Genomic DNA, 18,973 nt, shown 5'->3' with positions numbered 1-18,973 from the left:
TTAGAGTTGTGTAGAGTTGTGTTAGTTGTGTAGAGTTGTGTTAGAGTTGTGTTAGTTGTGTTAGAGTTGTGTTAGTTGTGTTAGTTGTGTAGAGTTGTGTAGAGTTGTGTTAGAGTTGTGTTAGTTGTGTTAGTTGTGTTAGTTGTGTAGAGTTGTGTTAGAGTTGTGTAGAGTTGTGTTAGTTGTGTAGAGTTGTGTTAGAGTTGTGTTAGTTGTGTTAGTTGTGTTAGAGTTGTGTTAGTTGTGTTGAGTTGTGTCAGTTGTGTTAGAGTTGTGTTAGTTGTGTTATATGTTGTGTTAGTTGTGTAGAGTTGTGTTAGAGTTGTGTAGAGTTGTGTAGAGTTGTGTCAGTTGTGTTAGAGTTGTGTAGAGTTGTGTTAGTTGTGTAGAGTTGTGTTAGTTGTGTTAGTTGTGTTAGAGTTGTGTAGAGTTGTGTTAGTTGTGTTAGAGTTGTGTTAGAGTTGTGTAGAGTTGTGTCAGTTGTGTTAGTTGTGTAGAGTTGTGTAGAGTTGTGTCAGAGTTGTGTCAGAGTTGTGTAGAGTTGTGTAGAGTTGTGTCAGTTGTGTTAGAGTTGTGTAGAGTTGTGTTAGTTGTGTAGAGTTGTGTTAGTTGTGTTAGAGTTGTGTAGAGTTGTGTTAGTTGTGTTAGTTGTGTTAGAGTTGTGTTAGAGTTGTGTAGAGTTGTGTAGAGTTGTGTCAGTTGTGTTAGTTGTGTTAGTTGTGTTAGAGTTGTGTTAGAGTTGTGTCAGTTGTGTTAGTTGTGTAGAGTTGTGTAGAGTTGTGTTAGTTGTGTTAGAGTTGTGTAGAGTTGTGTTAGTTGTGTTAGTTGTGTTAGAGTTGTGTTAGAGTTGTGTAGAGTTGTGTAGAGTTGTGTCAGTTGTGTTAGTTGTGTTAGTTGTGTTAGAGTTGTGTTAGAGTTGTGTCAGTTGTGTTAGTTGTGTAGAGTTGTGTAGAGTTGTGTTAGTTGTGTTAGAGTTGTGTAGAGTTGTGTAGAGTTGTGTTAGTTGTGTAGAGTTGTGTTAGTCGTGTCAGTTGTCTGTCTGATCATGATGTTTGTTAGATGGGTTGATGTGTATTGGTCGGCAGCAGCTGTGATGCGTTCAGGGGTTTTTTAAATTGCTCCCTAATTGAAAAGTGGATGATAATAAAGTTTTTTGTTAAAAAGTCCTTAAACAGATTAAAAATACCTGAATATTTATCGACACGTTAATTTATTCATTCATTAACTTAAAGTTCAACACTTCCTGCAGATGTTTCACAATAAAAGCTTCCTTAGACAGGGAGCAGCTGAAAGGCTTTTAATGTGAAATATCTTGGCAGGAAGAAGAAGAAATAAACTGTAGTGATACTGTGTGTGTGTGTGTGTGTGTGTGTGTGTGTGTGTGTGTGTGTGTGTGTGTGTGTGTCCACGTGCAGTTAAAGAGATGAACCCGAGCATAGCAGCGATCTCGGCTCTGGCCGTCCTCAGCATCCTCCTCATCAGCCTGCTGGTTCTGTTTCTGCTGGTTCTCCGCAAGAAGCACCTGCAGATGACCAGGTACCGAACTCACACACCTCCACCATCACACCTCCACCCACACACCTCCACCATCACACCTCCACCAACACACCTCCACCATCACACCTCCACCATCACACCTCCACCAACACACCAACAAACCATCACACCTCCACCATCACACCTCCACCAACACACCTCCACCATCACACCTCCACCATCACACCTCCACCATCACACCAACAAACCATCACACCTCCACCATCACACCTCCACCAACACACCTCCACCATCACACCTCCACCATCACACCAACAAACCATCACACCTCCACCATCACACCTCCACCAACACACCTCCACCATCACACCTCCACCAACACACCTCCACCATCACACCTCCACCAACACACCTCCACCATCACACCAACACACCTCCACCATCACACCTCCACCAACACACCTCCACCAACACACCTCCACCATCACACCAACACACCTCCACCATCACACCTCCACCATCACACCAACACACCTCCACCATCACACCTCCACCAACACACCTCCACCAACACACCTCCACCATCACACCTCCACCAACACACCTCCACCATCACACCTCCACCAACACACCTCCACCATCACACCAACACACCTCCACCATCACACCTCCACCATCACACCAACACACCTCCACCATCACACCTCCACCAACACACCTCCACCAACACACCTCCACCATCACACCTCCACCAACACACCTCCACCAACACACCTCCACCATCACACCAACACACCTCCACCATCACACCTCCACCAACACACCTCCACCATCACACCTCCACCAACACACCAACACACCTCCACCAACACACCTCCACCATCACACCAACACACCTCCACCATCACACCTCCACCAACACACCTCCACCAACACACCAACACACCTCCACCAACACACCAACAAACCTCCACCAACACACCTCCACCATCACACCAACACACCTCCACCATCACACCTCCACCATCACACCTCCACCAACACACCTCCACCATCACACCTCCACCAACACACCTCCACCAACACACCAACACACCTCCACCATCACACCTCCACCAACACACCTCCACCATCACACCTCCACCATCACACCTCCACCAACACACCTCCACCATCACACCTCCACCAACACACCAACACACCTCCACCAACACACCTCCACCATCACACCAACACACCTCCACCATCACACCTCCACCAACACACCAACAAACCTCCACCAACACACCTCCACCATCACACCAACACACCTCCACCATCACACCTCCACCAACACACCTCCACCAACACACCAACACACCTCCACCAACACACCTCCACCAACACACCAACAAACCTCCACCAACACACCTCCACCATCACACCAACACACCTCCACCATCACACCTCCACCAACACACCAACACACCTCCACCAACACACCTCCACCATCACACCAACACACCTCCACCATCACACCTCCACCAACACACCATCACACCTCCAGCAACACACCTCCACCATCACACCAACACACCATCACACCTCCACCAACACACCAACACACCTCCACCATCACACCTCCACCAACACACCAACACACCTCCACCATCACACCTCCACCAACACACCTCCACCATCACACCTCCACCATCACACCTCCACCAACACACCAACACACCTCCACCATCACACCTCCACCAACACACCTCCACCATCACACCTCCACCATCACACCTCCACCAACACACCTCCACCATCACACCTCCACCATCACACCTCCACCAACACACCTCCACCATCACACCATCACACCATCACACCATCACACCTCCACCATCACACCTCCACCAACACACCTCCACCATCACACCATCACACCATCACACAATCACACCTCCACCATCACACCTCCACCATCACACCTCCACCAACACACCTCCACCATCACACCTCCACCAACACACCTCCACCATCACACCATCACACCTCCACCATCACACCTCCACCAACACACCTCCACCATCACACCTCCACCAACACACCTCCACCATCACACCTCCACCATCACACCTCCACCAACACACCTCCACCATCACACCATCACACCTCCACCAACACACCTCCACCATCACACCATCACACCATCACACCATCACACCTCCACCATCACACCTCCACCATCACACCTCCACCAACACACCTCCACCATCACACCTCCACCCACACACCTCCACCATCACACCTCCACCAACACACCTCCACCATCACACCTCCACCCACACACCTCCACCATCACACCTCCACCATCACACCTCCACCCACACACCTCCACCAACACACCTCCACCATCACACCTCCACCATCACACCATCACACCTCCACCATCACACCTCCACCCACACACCTCCACCATCACACCTCCACCAACACACCTCCACCATCACACCTCCACCCACACACCTCCACCAACACACCTCCACCATCACACCTCCACCCACACACCTCCACCATCACACCTCCACCAACACACCTCCAGCAGGTACACAAACACCTCCAGCAGGTACACAAACACCTCCAGCAGGTACACAAACACCTCTGACGGGTGTTGTTGCTTCTTCCTGAACCGACCATCAGAATGGTCCGATTCAAACTGGGCTCGCGTGTCCTGTGCCGACCCGGCTCGCTGAAGAGCTCGTGTCACATGTTCTGTTGGAAGCAGTGACTCAGCGTTCAGGAACATAAACAGCTTCCTGTAGACTCGGCGGTTCCACCCGTCAGACCCGAGTGAGAACCTCTCGTCCACCAAACGAGTTTAACAGGTGCGGCGATTCAGACCGTGAAGAAGCGACGAGGTCGAGTCAGGTTTTTACTTTTGGATTAAAAATCACGAGATCATTTTTTCAAACATTTTTTAGCTTTTAGGTCAAAATTGTGGAAAGTTTGACAAAATCTTCACCGTCTGTCTGTAACAACATGATGAACTGACGGCTCAGTGTGATAAAATGTTCTCGGTTTTTAGATTCAATATAAATATACATTATGTAAATATTTATATAAAATTTGCCAAATTTGTCCCTTTTAGACATCGTTTTTAAGGTCATAAGTCAAATTTGTAGCCTTTATTGATGAAGCTGTATCCATAAAGACGACCTCGCAGGTCAGATGTTTGCAGTTTCACATAGTTTTGATTGTTGCTCAGGTTTTTGTCCTGAAACAATGAAAATGACTAAAACATCCCAACGTTAGAAAGTCTGACTTCCTGGTGTATTTATCTCCATTACTTTTAATTAATTTCTTCTAACTTGTTATCATATTATTTATTTGTTTTTTTGACAGCTTCAGTGAACAACAGAGAACAAGACCATGAACATCATCATTACATCATCAACAACAACAACAACAACAACAACAACAACCACATTTCACCAGATCAGGTGTTAATGTGTCGACGTGTTGTTATTAACATAAACACGTGGATCTGATCACTGTCTGTTCACTGTTTGATATGAAATCTTCTCTGAAGTCTTGAGTTATTTTCAACACGAGTCAGTAACGTTTCTCACGTCGTGTCTTCAGTTTGAGTTTCGGTTATTTTTACTCTTCAGCTCACTTCCCTTTATTTTCTGAGCAGTCATCAAATATCTCCGACTTCCTCAAACTGCTGGGAGCTGTTCTCACCGCTGTTTCTCTGTTGCTGTTTTCTCTTTCAGAGAGTGCGGCGCCGAGACATTCGTCAATTTTGCTTCGTTTGAGAGGGATGGGAAGCTTCCGTATAACTGGTAGGATCCTCCTCTGTTCCATTCACCAGCTGCAGATCACAGTCTCGTGTTTTTAACCAGTTTTGAAGCTGAGAAGCTGAAACGATAGAAACACCTCACAGTCCTGAGATCTGAGAGGATTTGAAGATTAGTAATCACAATTCCTCAGTTTGGATGTCAAAGCCTGCCGCTGCAAACACCCCTGAAAGACCCAATCAGAGTGAGATTAGCGGCCTGCGGGGGATTGTGGAGGCAGATTAGGGATTTGGACATGTAGCTACAGATTTGAGCTCGTCTGTGTTGCTGTAAGCAGCGTGAGGCGGCGATGATGATGATGATGATGATGAGCTCAGCCCCCTGCCTGCTTTGTTTGGACCAGCTAAAACGGGCTGTTTGTTGATGATGAAGGCTCAGGATTTCCCTTAATCTCAGATTAAAGGGACAAAATGTTGCTGTTGGAGTAAAGTTAAATTCCACAAACAAGAAATGACAATTCAGTCGTTGACTCTTTAAAATCAGACGTTTCTTTAAAGGAAGAGGCCAAAAAGTCTCCACATGGTGGCTGACGGGTCAGACTCAGAGTTACACGTGTGATTGACGACAAACACTCAGATTTGGAGATTAGTGATTAATATAACAGCTGAAAGACGGTCAGTTAAGGCAGAACCTCGGCTTCCATCTGCTGTTGTATTTGACGTCCCATCACTAAAAGCACGTGTCCATCAGAGTGTCGTCTTAATGTGGCGCTGGAGTCGTGTTGCGCTTTGACTGTGCATGTCGGCACCTCGCTGGTCGCAGCAGTGTGTGTGTGGTGAGAAGAGACGATGTCGCCACTGATGCAGATTAACGTGTAGAAGGTTCTGTGTGAAACACGGTTCTGTGGACCAAGTGTGAATATTTCAGGTATTAAAAGTCCAACACGAGGCTGCTTCATACTTAATGCAGCAGATGATATAATCTGTGGTTCACGTCGGCAGTGTGACGCTGATGGAAAGTGAATCACAGCTGAATCACCTCTCGGAGGACAGTGAGTCTTCTGTGCTCCAACATGTTACAGTAACAACCGGTGGGTTCCGGGTCAGAGCCGCACACTGGGCCCCGTTTTAAATTATAGTGAAAAATACAACATATAAAGTGTTTAAGGAGACCAGTGAGACCCCTAATACAACAATAATAATGATGATACTAATAATAATAATAACAGTAGAAGTACGATGAGTACAAGAGTAAACTAACAATGAAGTAAATGGAAGAAAGTAGTTTTGGCAGTAAAACAAATAAATAATGAATAAATAAATCTCTGTTCATCAGTCTGTTATTCTACATTAACATGGCTCCATGTGAGCAGTACGTATGATTTATCTTCTCATCTGTACGTAGACTCTGGGTCTTCAGCAGGAGGTCCGCCACACTTCAGGGTCCTCAGTGTTGCTGCAGACGGGCCGTCAAATCTTGTTGATAATATTTTAAGTGTTAATTTTCCAGTAATTTAAATTAGTCTGAAAATACACATGAACATGAATCCGACATCTTGTTAGCAAAGTGAATCGATGAAAGATAAATGTGCAAAAAGTTACTGATGTAGTGTGAGCGACCTGAGCTAACTGAGCTAACTGAGCTACCTGAGCTAACTGAGCTAACTGAGCTACCTGAGCTACCTGAGCGACCTGAGCTGACTGAGCTACCTGAGCGACCTGAGCTAACTGAACTAACTGAGCTACCTGAGCTAACTGAGCGACCTGAGCTAACTGAGCTACCTGAGCTAACTGAGCGACCTGAGCTGACTGAGCTACCTGAGCGACCTGAGCTAACTGAACTAACTGAGCTACCTGAGCTAACTGAGCGACCTGAGCTAACTGAGCTAACTGAGCTACCTGAGCTACCTGAGCTACCTGAGCTAACTGAGCTACCTGAGCTAACTGAGCTACCTGAGCGACCTGAGCTAACTGAGCTACCTGAGCTAACTGTACGCTAAATCACAAGTCGGCCGTTTCAGACAATCTTTGTTAGAGGAGTAATAAGTTCGACGTTTTGTTGTTTCCTCTCTGGAGGACAGGAAACAGAACCGCAGTGTGAATATAAAAGTCAGACAGGATGTCATGTATCTGAATGTATCTGCATCAGTGGTGAACCCGAGCAACCCAGATGTTACAGAGCTCATCAGGTTCATTAAGGTGGCTGTCACATGGTTTAACGTCACCATCCAGTGACAAAATGTGGACTGTTTATACATGATGAGGGTCCGGGCTGAGTGTTGCATTGTGGGCCGGGCCGGGAGGACGCCGTGATGTCACAGACTCAGGCTGGAGGTTGTTAAATGAGACAGAGCGGCCATTGACGTCCGGCAGCGAACAGACTCCTGTTGTCCTGCAGAGAGACAACGGGACACTTTCTGAAGGGCTGCATGATGCATTAACTCTGTGTTCAGCACTAATGTGAAGCTCTCGACGCTCTGTGCCTCTTTACTAATGGAGCACCATGTTCTGTCCCAACCTATCGCCCCCTGGTGTCTGTTTTTCTTTATTTTTTCTTGTGTGTGTTTTTATTTGATTTTTTATTTGAACCCCCTTCAGGCGAAGAAGCCTCTTTGCCTTCCTTACCCTACTGCCATCCTGCCTTTGGACTGACTATCTTTTGGCTTTTTATATTAATCCTTGGTAAGTAAGCACTTGCTGGCCAAAAACACTGCACTTCAGGGGCATGTCCTAGCAGAGCCACAGCCCACAGTATTGATCAGAGACATTGTTTTACTCAGTGCAGAGCGAGCCGCCGGAGCTAAAGGATAGGTCTGGTGATGATCTGTGTTTTCCTGTTGTCAACAAACCCATGAAGAGACCAAAACTGACGATTCATGTACAGATGTGGTGGACCTCAAGGCTCGACTCTGGGTCCTCTTACTTTCTCCTTTTATATTCTTCTCTGCATTACAATATATTTTGTCTTCATATAGATTTTTATTGAATTTTCTCTGACGTAACAATGATCAGACTGAGAAAATCGAGTTTGGACCAAATATTTTCACATGAAAATACCAAAATCAACAATTCGTTCTCAGTTCTGAGACGGACTTACGATGACACTGACACAACCTCCTCAGGTTCCTCTTACATCAAACTTTAGGGAAGTGGTTGTTTTATTATCAGAGGTGGGAACGTTTTTATAGCTTGAAGAACTTAACTCAAAATAAGACTTGGTAACTCAGACCAAGAGCATCCGCTTAAAGTAACTTCATGGTTGTGGTCAGGAGTGATGGCGGTCAAACTGAAAATAAATGACTGATGACTGTTGGGAGGGACAGGAAATGAACAAGGTTTTGTTTAGCCATCTATTTACCCTGAACTTCTTCTTCTGTGGCTCTACAACAACTGCACCTCACTTCCTTCTTTGCGTCTGATGTGCTAGAGTCTTGAACACTTGAACATAATCACGTTATTTTGTGTTCGCTGAATTGACTTATGCTGTAGATTATCTTCGGAGGACAGTCTTGATATGATTGACCACAATATGCTGCTGCTTTAACTTCATGTTTGAGACGAGTCTTCAAAAGTCCACACAGTGTTTCCTCCAGCAGAAGTTCAGATACTTGTGTAAAAACAGACTCTGGTAAAAGTAGAAGTACTGATACAGCTTCTTTACTCCAGTAAAAGTAATCGAGTACAGGCTCTGACATGTACTCAGAGTATCAGAGTAAAAAGTCTCCCTCTGAAGGAAATTTGTGGTCAAAGCTACTGAAGCTCACGTCATATTAATATAATTCAGAGACTATTAAAGTTAAAGGTAGAGTCAGTAGGATTTGTCCCAGCTGTTCCTGAACGCACCACAAAGATAGTTGATTGTTGAGTCTCATTCCCAGGACGTCAAACAGCCACATGTTGGGTTGGTAAAGCGTCCCGAGCAGCAACAAAGAGAGAAAATAAGAAAATCTCTGTGATACGAGACACTAACACGCCTTTTCTCCCCATTCCAGCCTCCCTCTCTGTCTGTTTACATCTTCTTACGTCCTTGTTTCGTCTCGCTGCGTCTGCCGTGCGTGATGTGCTCTGATAGGTCGACATCAGTCTTTTGATGTTGGGAAGGCGTTACAGTTGTTCCTTCTATAATAGAAAGAAATCCCACTGTAGATTAAACAAAATGTAGATAGACACGACCAGAGTAAGTACGAATACAATAAACAAGATACTAAAAAATAAAGTACTAAAATATAAAAGATAACTGTATGTAGTTCCTGTCATCTGAACTTTAAATCTGGTGATCCACAGGGCTCCATTTTAGGTCTTTTATTGTTCTTATTTTACATTTACTTAGATTGATGGTTGTAAAATGGTATGTTATTTTGTTTGCAGATGACACCAGTTTATTCTCATAGAAATATTAACAACATAACTGCTTTAGTCTGTTATGAAACTCATTTCATGTGACTCAAATAGGATGAATAATATATACACGTGATCTACATACATCTACACCTTTATTGGTACCTTTAATTCTCAGTGAAACTTTAATAACTTTAATAATAAAAGATACTCATGTTGTTTGTAAACATAATATTATATGCTAGTTTATAAGCCATGTAGTGTATTTCAGTAAATAACAACAAGGGCCCTGACAATGAGCCGTGTGGAACGCCAGATTTAGAGGAGCTGAGTCGATTCCTTCGTATCCGACTTCACTACGTTTCAAATGAAGTGTAACCAACAACAATGGAGCTGTGTCACAGAGGAAGAATACAAAGGTATCAGGCTCTAATACTCACAGTACTTGTCATTTAATTTGTCACTTATCATGAAACTAACTCCTGACGTTACCTCTGCTGTTCCTCAGGGCTCCATTTTAGGCCCCTGGTTGTTCTTATTTTACATTTCTGATCAGATTAATGTTTAACTGGTATCTAAGTATATTTAGTATATGTTCCTCTCACAGGTCGTTGTTGTGAGTCTGCACGTGGGATTTGTTGACACAGAAAACATAAAATACCACCAGACTTATACTTTGGCACTTGAAAGTTGCATTTTGAAAGAAAATCTGCTTAAAGTCCAGTTTGACTCGCGGGGAAACAGGAAGTCAGCAGATGATTTTTCTGACATGTTGAACTTTGTCTTGCAATGCTGTGTCTGTGGTTGAACTCTCAAAGTCACACTGAGTGTGTTCCTACTAACGTGTTGGATGTAGCATGATGCTAACTGTTGGTGCTAACTGCGGCTTTGCTCCATGTTTGGTGTTTGCATGCCGTCTGTCTTCCTCTCTGTGTGGATCTTCTCTTCAGAAGTAGATGTTCAGTATGTAGTGCTGCTTTCAGCGTAGCTGTCTTCTGTATGTCCTGTTAGATGTAGACGTTACACTGCATGTCGCTGGTTCAAGCTTCACTTCCTGACTGTGCTACAGAGCCTCCAGATCTAGAAATATGCCCTCAGCTCTGAGCTGAGAGGACGTTTTGGGATTTGAGAAGCTGTAACACAGTCGGAGAGTGAACACAGAATACAGAAGCATGAAGTCTAAAGGATAGATTACAGAAATATGAAAAGGCTGCATGTCTGATGTGGAGGAGTCTGCTAAAACAGGTTTGTTTGAGATGATTTCAACAAATCACTGAGCATGATGTCGTTACTCTGATGTGATACAGTAGCTTTTCTGAAGCTGATTTCTGGGGTTTGACCGATCGACGGCCTTTATTGAAGTCTGCGGCCACGATTTCACTTTCCATCTGTTCATAATGTTTGACAAAACTAAAGATTAAATTTGTTTACAATTTTTAAACTAACTCTCAAAATTAAGATTGAATCTGCATCGGCCTGCCCTCAGAAAGTTGCAATCCCCATGACACCTGCACCACCTTCAATTCTGACCAATCATCATAAAGATGTGCAGAATATACAGAGACTTTTAACTTCCTGCAGGGACTGATGGGAAAATAACATACAGTGATGATGATTAATATGAGATGGACTCAGTTTCACTTTACAGTTGGCAGACGATGTTGAACACTATGTTATCAATGAAACTGAAATCTTGTTCTGATTTTAAACTCAGTATTCTGAGACAAAAGTCTGAATTAAAAAGAAATGTGAAATAAAAGTCAGAACTCAAATCCTTTCTGTTAATTCTCTGCCGGCTTTAACCCTCGTTAATCCTCTTCTGAAGACTTTGGTCCCGTTTTTAATTCACATGAAAGATCAATGATTATTTAGTGAGATTGATACATTAATGCAGTTGATCATGAAAAAAGTGTAATTTCACCAGAAAATTGGGACATAAATTCAAATTAACATGAAGAAAATCTTCAATTTAGATTTTAAAAAGTTAAACTGATAGTTTACAATTAAATATAAAGTACACGTTTAATTTTGTCACATAACGCACACAGATGGAAATTGATTGATTTGATTGTGTGATTGGATTTTGATATCGGCACCTGTAGACTCCTCTTCTGACATACATGTTATTAAACCACATCAGAACTGATAGTTTCCCATTTAGTGTCCTATGATTGTACAGATAAGCTGTTAAAATGCTGTGTTATAACACCGAGTATTCGGGGAGTCGCTCCAAAAAATGTAAAGTTTTATTCAGAATTTCAGTATTTCACCATGAATAAAGGCCAGTCGGTCAAACCCTGATGTCTGCAGATGTGTAGGGTGTGAACAGTAAAGTAATAGAGTATCATGTAATGTGTAATGTAGGATGGTTGTCAGTGATCATCATGAGGAACTTCACATGTTTGTATTTTATAGGAGCAAGACAGCTTTAAAGAAACGGAAGCTAACAAGGTAACCAGACTACAGGACAGCGTGTGCTCAGTGCGTCTTTATGTCCTTAATGTGTGTGTGTGTGTGTGTGTGTGTGTGTGTGTGTGTGCGCTGCCGTCACATTAATAACCGCCTGCAGCCAGAAACATCCAAACTGTTTAATCTGAACCGACAGCAGAGTTTTAACACAAGAGACAGTGTGGAGGACGGATCAGACGATCAGAAATGTGAAGACACGACTGATGATCACTAGTTTGTGTTGTGAGCTCGTTGGAGAGGTGTGAGGGTCCAACAGATGATGTGTTCATATCTCTTGAAGTCCTTCATGATGCTACGAGTCCTCTGAGTTCTGACACTTTTCTTTGTACTGGAGTTAAGTTTCTGTGGATTAAAGATTAAGACGAGGTCACACGGCCACTAAAACGTGAAATTGTCTGTAAATTCTGTAGAAATCTGTCAGGGTTTGATCTCTTGTCATCTCTGTGACAATCACGACATGTTGACGGTGTAAATGATGTGATGATCGCTGGTTTGTGAAGCGTCTGTGTGTGCTGACATGTCGGCGTCTCGTTGCAGTCCTGTGCAGCTGGACGACTTCGAAGCGTACTTCAAAGAAATGAGCAAAGACTCGGCCTACAAGTTCTCCCTGCAGTTTGAGGTAAGGCTTCATCAGAACCCACGACACCGCTGCATCATTCATCCTAAATCACTTTATGTAGCTGCACGTGAAGCCTTCATCTTAAAAATCTGATGTTCAAACACGAGCAGACGTAGAAATGAAACAGCAGAACACTGAGTCGTTAACACAAACAGATCTGATGACAGCTTGAACTGCAGGTTTTTGGCATTCAGTACCAACACAGGTCCAGAAACCAGACGTGATCCGGTCGTTAACGTTTCCTCAGACATTCTGTTTAAATTTGATCCTTTCTTGTGTTTAGTGGTTTGGAGACATTTCACCAAACTCCATTTAATAATCGTACGATTTTAGGATTCTTTGTTGATTAACTATAAACACCAGGTGGAACATTCTGTGGAGTGTCAGGTCGTCTTGTAGATCGGGTTTGGATCACAGCAGACGAGCTGTTTGGAGACATCTGATGTTTCTTTGGTTGTTTGATCAAATTAAAGTTTCAAAGACTTTATTATTACAGCACGATGTGACAAAATGAAGCAGGCTGAAGCAAAAAAAACAAACTGTGATAAAAGTATAAAGTTTAAAACTGTTGAGACGTGTTGGTTGTAAAACAGTGTTAGCTGTTAGCGTTAGCATCACACCCCCAGCAGGAAGAGCGCCGTGCTGCAGACAGGAAGTGGACTTTGAGCTGAGTCCTGCAGATGTTTCACAGACGTTGGTGTTTTTCAGGAGCTGAAGAGCGTCGGTCTGGATCTTTCCCATGATGCAGCAGACCTGCCCGTCAACAGGCCCAAGAACAGATACACCAACATCCTCCCCTGTGAGTCACTGACAGCAAAGCATCATGGGAGACGCTCAGTGTTCAGAAACTGTTTTATCAACATTTCATTATTTAGTTTTGTACGTAGTGAAACTGAGACGTCGTCGGTTTAATTCTGAAACTGTTTAAATAAATTCACGTTGTCTGAGTCAGATATTCACATTATAAAGTCGATGTGATGAAGATGGTTTTAGTTTCTGCTGACTTCTCCCTGCAGACGACTTCAGTCGGGTGAAGCTGATCTCGATGCACAACGACGAAGGTTCAGACTACGTCAACGCCAACTACATACCTGTGAGTGTGACCTCAGTGCCCGTTTATAATGAGACGACACCTGTTGATGCAGGAGTCAAAGACGAGACAGGATCATTTTTATCCTGATAACTTCTCCTGCTACAGATCCATTTTATTATCAGGTGTAAATGATCTGAATCAGCAGGTGAGGCTTCCAACAACAACAAACTAACTGGAAATTCATTATATAATCCTGGTTAATCTTTTTCAGTGTGACGTCTCAGTCTTGTGCACCTGCAGGCTACTGTAAATCAATTTGTTTGATCGTTAGTTCGTAGACACTAAAGATTATAACTCAGCGTATTATATTTGACACGACTCACAGAACAGCCTCAGAATTCAGCTTCACATCATTTTTTCACCACAAAAGTAAGAAACGATTTCTAGAACCATATTTTCATTTTCCAGAAAGTAATCTGTGCTGGATACTCGTTAGGTGAAAACTCACTTAACCCTCTTTCTGTTTACTTGTAACAGAGTATTAATACTTTTACCTTCCACGCTGAGAACGATAAAGAAGTTCATAAACTCCAAACTGAGCCATTTTATTCTCACGTGAATCTCCTTGTGTTTTGTTGACGGATGTTATTTGTGAAGTGTTGTGTGACAGTGAAAGTATCCGTTTGTGTCTTCAGGGATACAAACACAGTAAAGAGTACATCGCCACTCAGGGTCCGCTGCCGGAGACCCGCAACGACTTCTGGAAGATGGTCCTGCAGGAGAAATCTCCGATCGTCGTCATGTTGACGCAGTGCAACGAACGACGGAGGGTGAGTCCATTCTGCTCTACACAGGGCGGAAAGTAACTAAGTACAATTACTCAAGTACTGTACTTGAGTATTTTCTTTTCATGCTACTTTTTACTTCTACTCCACTACGTTTACTGACAGCTTTAGTTACAAATGAAGATTTTTACAGACAAACATGTTTTATTGAAACATGAAACTACAACAGTTTGAACATTAATTTGACAGAATTGTTGTTTCCGTCAGAAATATCAGTAAAATTACAAGAACAGGCTGAAATGACGGCTGATGTTAAATAACGCCAGCCAATCAATCAGTATTGATCTTTGACTGTATTTTCAGGTGAAGTGTGATCACTACTGGCCGTTCACTGATGAGCCCATCATGTACGGAGAGATCAGCGTGGAGATGCTCTCTGAGTCGGAGACTCCGGAGTGGACCATCAGGAAGTTCAGACTGGGATATGTGAGTTTCTCAACCTCTGGGTCGAGGGCCCGACACGGGGTCAAAGCTGCAGGTCCACTGGAGGCTGCTTCCTGTTCCATACATGTGTTTCCTGGTCACATCTGTGCGAAGCTTTTTACACAAAGACAGGAACAAATAAGTCAGAATTAGTCAGAGACAGAGTTTCACAAAGTTTATAAAGTGTGTCCAACTCAACAACTCACTAAACTGACACATTTGTTAATGGAGTCTGGTGATGTTGTGGTCGGCTCAGTCAGGATGGATGTTGATAGCAGGTTTGAACGTCTCTAAGAGCTGATGTTCGTCTCCCCCTGCAGGCTGACGAGAGTCAGGACGTCCTCCACCTGAACTACACCTCGTGGCCGGATCACGGCGTCCCCACAGTCAACGCCATTGAAAGCATCCTGCAGTTCGTCCACATCGTCCGCCAGCAGGCCAACAGGACCAAAGACCCCATCATAGTCCACTGCAGGTCAGGATCCGACTCTGGGACGCTCAGTACAGAAAACAAAACTTAAGACTCCAGACATCAGACACCATCAGCTGTGTTGAGCATTATCCATTAAAAAGACATTTTCAGGTGCTGATAGTTGTTGTTATTAGTAAAATGATCAGGAAGTGAATCTGTGATGTGTTGAAGTTTCTTCATCTCCTGCTTCAGCTGAGAGCAGGAAGACGACATCACATCCTGGCAGCTACCGCCAGTAAAAGGCTATTAGACGGATGATGTAATGTCCATGATGTCATCCACTCCTCTCTTGTTGTGGTCGCTGTTACGACTCCTGGACCGTGTGGTTCTGACTGTGTGTGTGTGTGTGTGTGTGTGTGTGTGCGTGCGTGCAGTGCCGGAGTGGGTCGGACGGGGACGTTCATCGCTCTGGATCGTCTGATGCAGCACATCAGAGAACACGAGTTTGCTGATATCCTCGGGATGGTGTCTGAGATGCGTTCACACCGTCTGTCCATGGTCCAGACTGAGGTAGGCACTCGTCTTTACATCTACTGTAGACTGTGTGTGTGTGTTTTCTCTCTCTCTCCCTCTTCTTACTCTCCTCTCACCTATCCCCCCTCTCTCTCCTCACCTATTTCTCCTCTCTCCCTCCTCACCCCTTCACCTCTCTTTCTCACTCTCCCCATCTCACCCCATCACTCCCTCCTCATCTGGCTCACCCCTCTCTCCCTCCACACCTCACTCTTCTCACCCCCCTCTCTCTCCCTCTGCCCCATCTCACCTCTCTCACCTATTTCTCCTCCCACCCCCATCACCTCTCTCTCAGCCCCATGTCACCCTCTCTCCCTCCTCACCTGTCTCACCCCTCTCTCATCTTTCTCCTCTCACCCATCTCACCTCTCACTCTTCTCTCACTCCTTTCTCACTCTCCCTCCTCACCCCTCTCCCCCTTCACCTCTCACCCCCTCTCACTCTCATCTCACCTCTCTTTTCTTCCTCTTGTCACTCTCCCACCTCTCACTCTCTCCTCTCATCTCACCTCTTTCTCCTCACTCTTCTCACCCCTCTCTCACATCTTACCTCCCTCTTCTCTCACTCCTCTCTCCCCCCTCACCTCTCAACCCTCTCATCTCTCGCCCATCTCACCCTCTCCTACCCCCCTCAGTCCCTCCTCACCTTACTCACCCCTCTCTCACTCACCTATTTCTCCTCACCTCTCTCTTTCTCACTCACTCTTCTCACCCCTCTCACCCATCTTACCTCTCTCACCCCCTCTCACTCTCTCTCCTCACCTATTTCTCCTTTCTCACTCTCTTTCTCACCCCTCTAGGACCATATGACTGAGTGTACTCACAGGTTGTGTTGTTGTTGTTGTTGTCGTGTACAGGAGCAGTACGTGTTCATCCATCAGTGCGTCCTGCTGATGTGGCAGAAGAAGAAGCAGCAGTCCATCACCTCCGACGTCATCTACGAGAACGCCAGCAAGACATAATGATGGAGGCTCCTCCAGACGTGAGTCCAGCTGCACCGACACCAGCACCAGCACTGACACCAGCACTGACACCAGCACCAGCACCAGCACTGACACCAGCACTGACACCAGCACCAGCACCAGCACTGACACCAGCACCAGCACTGACACCAGCACCGACACTGACACCAGCACCAGCACTGACACCAACACTGACACCAGCACCAGCACTGACACCAGCACCAGCACCAGCACTGACACCAGCACCAGCACTGACACCAACACTGACACCAGCACCGACACTGACACCAGCACCAGCACTGACACCAACACTGACACCAGCACCAGCACTGACACCAGCACCAGCACTGACACCAACACTGACACCAGCACCGACACTGACACCAGCACCAGCACTGACACCAACACTGACACCAGCACCAGCACTGACACCAGCACCAGCACCAACACTGACACCAACACTGACACCAGCACCAGCACCGACACCAGCACTGACACCAACACTGACACCAACACCAGCACCAGCACTGACACCAGCACTGACACCAGCACCAGCACCAGCACTGACACCAGCACTGACACCAGCACTGACACCAACACCAGCACTGACACCAGCACTGACACCAGCACTGACACCAGCACCAGCACTGACACCAGCACCAGCACTGACACCAACACTGACACCAGCACCAGCACTGACACCAGCACTGACACCAGCACTGACACCAACACCAGCACCAGCACTGACACCAACACTGACACCAGCACCAGCACTGACACCAGCACTGACACCAACACCAGCACCAGCACTGACACCAGCACTGACACCAACACCAGCACCAGCACTGACACCAGCACTGACACCAGCACCAGCACCAGCACTGACACCAGCACCAGCACTGACACCAACACTGACACCAGCACCGACACTGACACCAGCACCAGCACTGACACCAACACTGACACCAGCACTAGCACTGACACCAACACTGACACCAGCACTGACACCAACACTGACACCAGCACCAGCACTGACACCAGCACCGACACTGACACCAGCACCAGCACTGACACCAGCACCAGCACCAACACTGACACCAACACTGACACCAGCACCAGCACCGACACCAGCACTGACACCAGCACTGACACCAACACCAGCACCAGCACTGACACCAGCACTGACACCAGCACCAGCACCAGCACTGACACCAGCACTGACACCAGCACTGACACCAACACCAGCACCAGCACTGACACCAGCACTGACACCAGCACCAGCACCAGCACTGACACCAGCACCAGCACTGACACCAACACTGACACCAGCACCAACACTGACACCAGCACCAGCACTGACACCAGCACCAGCAGCGACACCAGCCACACACAAACCTCTGAACACAACCAATCACACGTCAGGTTTCATGTCTCTCACCTCAGCCAGGCTCCGTTCAGGTCCAGGTCCTCATGTGTTCTTTGTGTTGCAGGCTGCGAACACACCAACCTCCTGTGCTTCAGGCATCCATCTCTGCAGAAGAAGATCCGCTTCATCATCAGTTTCAAAAAACAACACAGCAGAACATCTCGACGGCACAAGAGGAAAAAAAAAACAGTTTTTTGTTTGACGTGGTGTTAAAGCACGGGACGGAGTTTTGCCTTAAGGAGCCTTCACTGACTGACCGACACGTTGAACCAGAACCTGCCCTCCGAACTGGACTGAGGAGCGTTAACCAGCTCCGTCCCGTGATTGGATGTCTACGCTGTGTCCTTCCTCGTTCAGACGCCGCGAGGCGACGAGTCAGTGGAGCCGAGTCAGCAGTTTATCATTCGATTTGTTTTGTAATCTCAGGAGTCGCTGAAAAACCAGCAAGCACACCCTCCGCTTCAACTTCCCCCGCTTCATCTTCCCCCGCTTCATCTTCCTCCTCCCCCGCTTCATCTTCCCCCGCTTCATCTTCCTCCTCCCCCGCTTCAACTTCCCCCGCTTCATCTTCCTCCTCCCCCGCTTCATCTTCCTCCTCCCCC

At 45.9% G+C, this 18,973-nt stretch overlaps 2 protein-coding genes across 2 annotated transcripts in view; one reads left to right on the top strand and one right to left on the bottom strand.

Moving 5' to 3' along the window:
* ptpro (protein tyrosine phosphatase receptor type O) overlaps positions 1 to 18,918 on the top strand; it is a 34,049-nt gene extending 15,131 nt beyond the window's left edge. Inside the window, exons 15-27 of the mRNA XM_073480434.1 lie at positions 1,416 to 1,536; positions 5,250 to 5,318; positions 7,871 to 7,954; positions 12,026 to 12,061; positions 12,617 to 12,698; positions 13,407 to 13,497; positions 13,715 to 13,791; positions 14,427 to 14,561; positions 14,880 to 15,002; positions 15,320 to 15,474; positions 15,846 to 15,981; positions 16,841 to 16,965; positions 18,436 to 18,918. Of these exons, the coding sequence (XP_073336535.1) occupies positions 1,416 to 1,536; positions 5,250 to 5,318; positions 7,871 to 7,954; positions 12,026 to 12,061; positions 12,617 to 12,698; positions 13,407 to 13,497; positions 13,715 to 13,791; positions 14,427 to 14,561; positions 14,880 to 15,002; positions 15,320 to 15,474; positions 15,846 to 15,981; positions 16,841 to 16,945 (1,214 nt within the window). The 3' untranslated portion in view covers positions 16,946 to 16,965; positions 18,436 to 18,918. The remainder of the gene's footprint in view (positions 1 to 1,415; positions 1,537 to 5,249; positions 5,319 to 7,870; positions 7,955 to 12,025; positions 12,062 to 12,616; positions 12,699 to 13,406; positions 13,498 to 13,714; positions 13,792 to 14,426; positions 14,562 to 14,879; positions 15,003 to 15,319; positions 15,475 to 15,845; positions 15,982 to 16,840; positions 16,966 to 18,435) is intronic.
* eps8a (EGFR pathway substrate 8a, signaling adaptor) overlaps positions 16,833 to 18,973 on the bottom strand; it is a 43,178-nt gene continuing 41,037 nt past the window's right edge. Inside the window, exons 21-22 of the mRNA XM_073480778.1 lie at positions 18,384 to 18,476; positions 16,833 to 16,920 (exon numbers count right to left, since the gene is read on the bottom strand). Coding sequence (XP_073336879.1) covers positions 18,414 to 18,476 — 63 coding nt within the window. The 3' untranslated portion in view covers positions 16,833 to 16,920; positions 18,384 to 18,413. The remainder of the gene's footprint in view (positions 16,921 to 18,383; positions 18,477 to 18,973) is intronic.

This window comes from Pagrus major, chromosome 14 (assembly GCF_040436345.1).
Source record: "Pagrus major chromosome 14, Pma_NU_1.0".
NCBI classification, from domain to species: Eukaryota; Metazoa; Chordata; class Actinopteri; order Spariformes; family Sparidae; genus Pagrus; species Pagrus major.
This window is presented reverse-complemented; position numbering and strand designations above follow the sequence as displayed.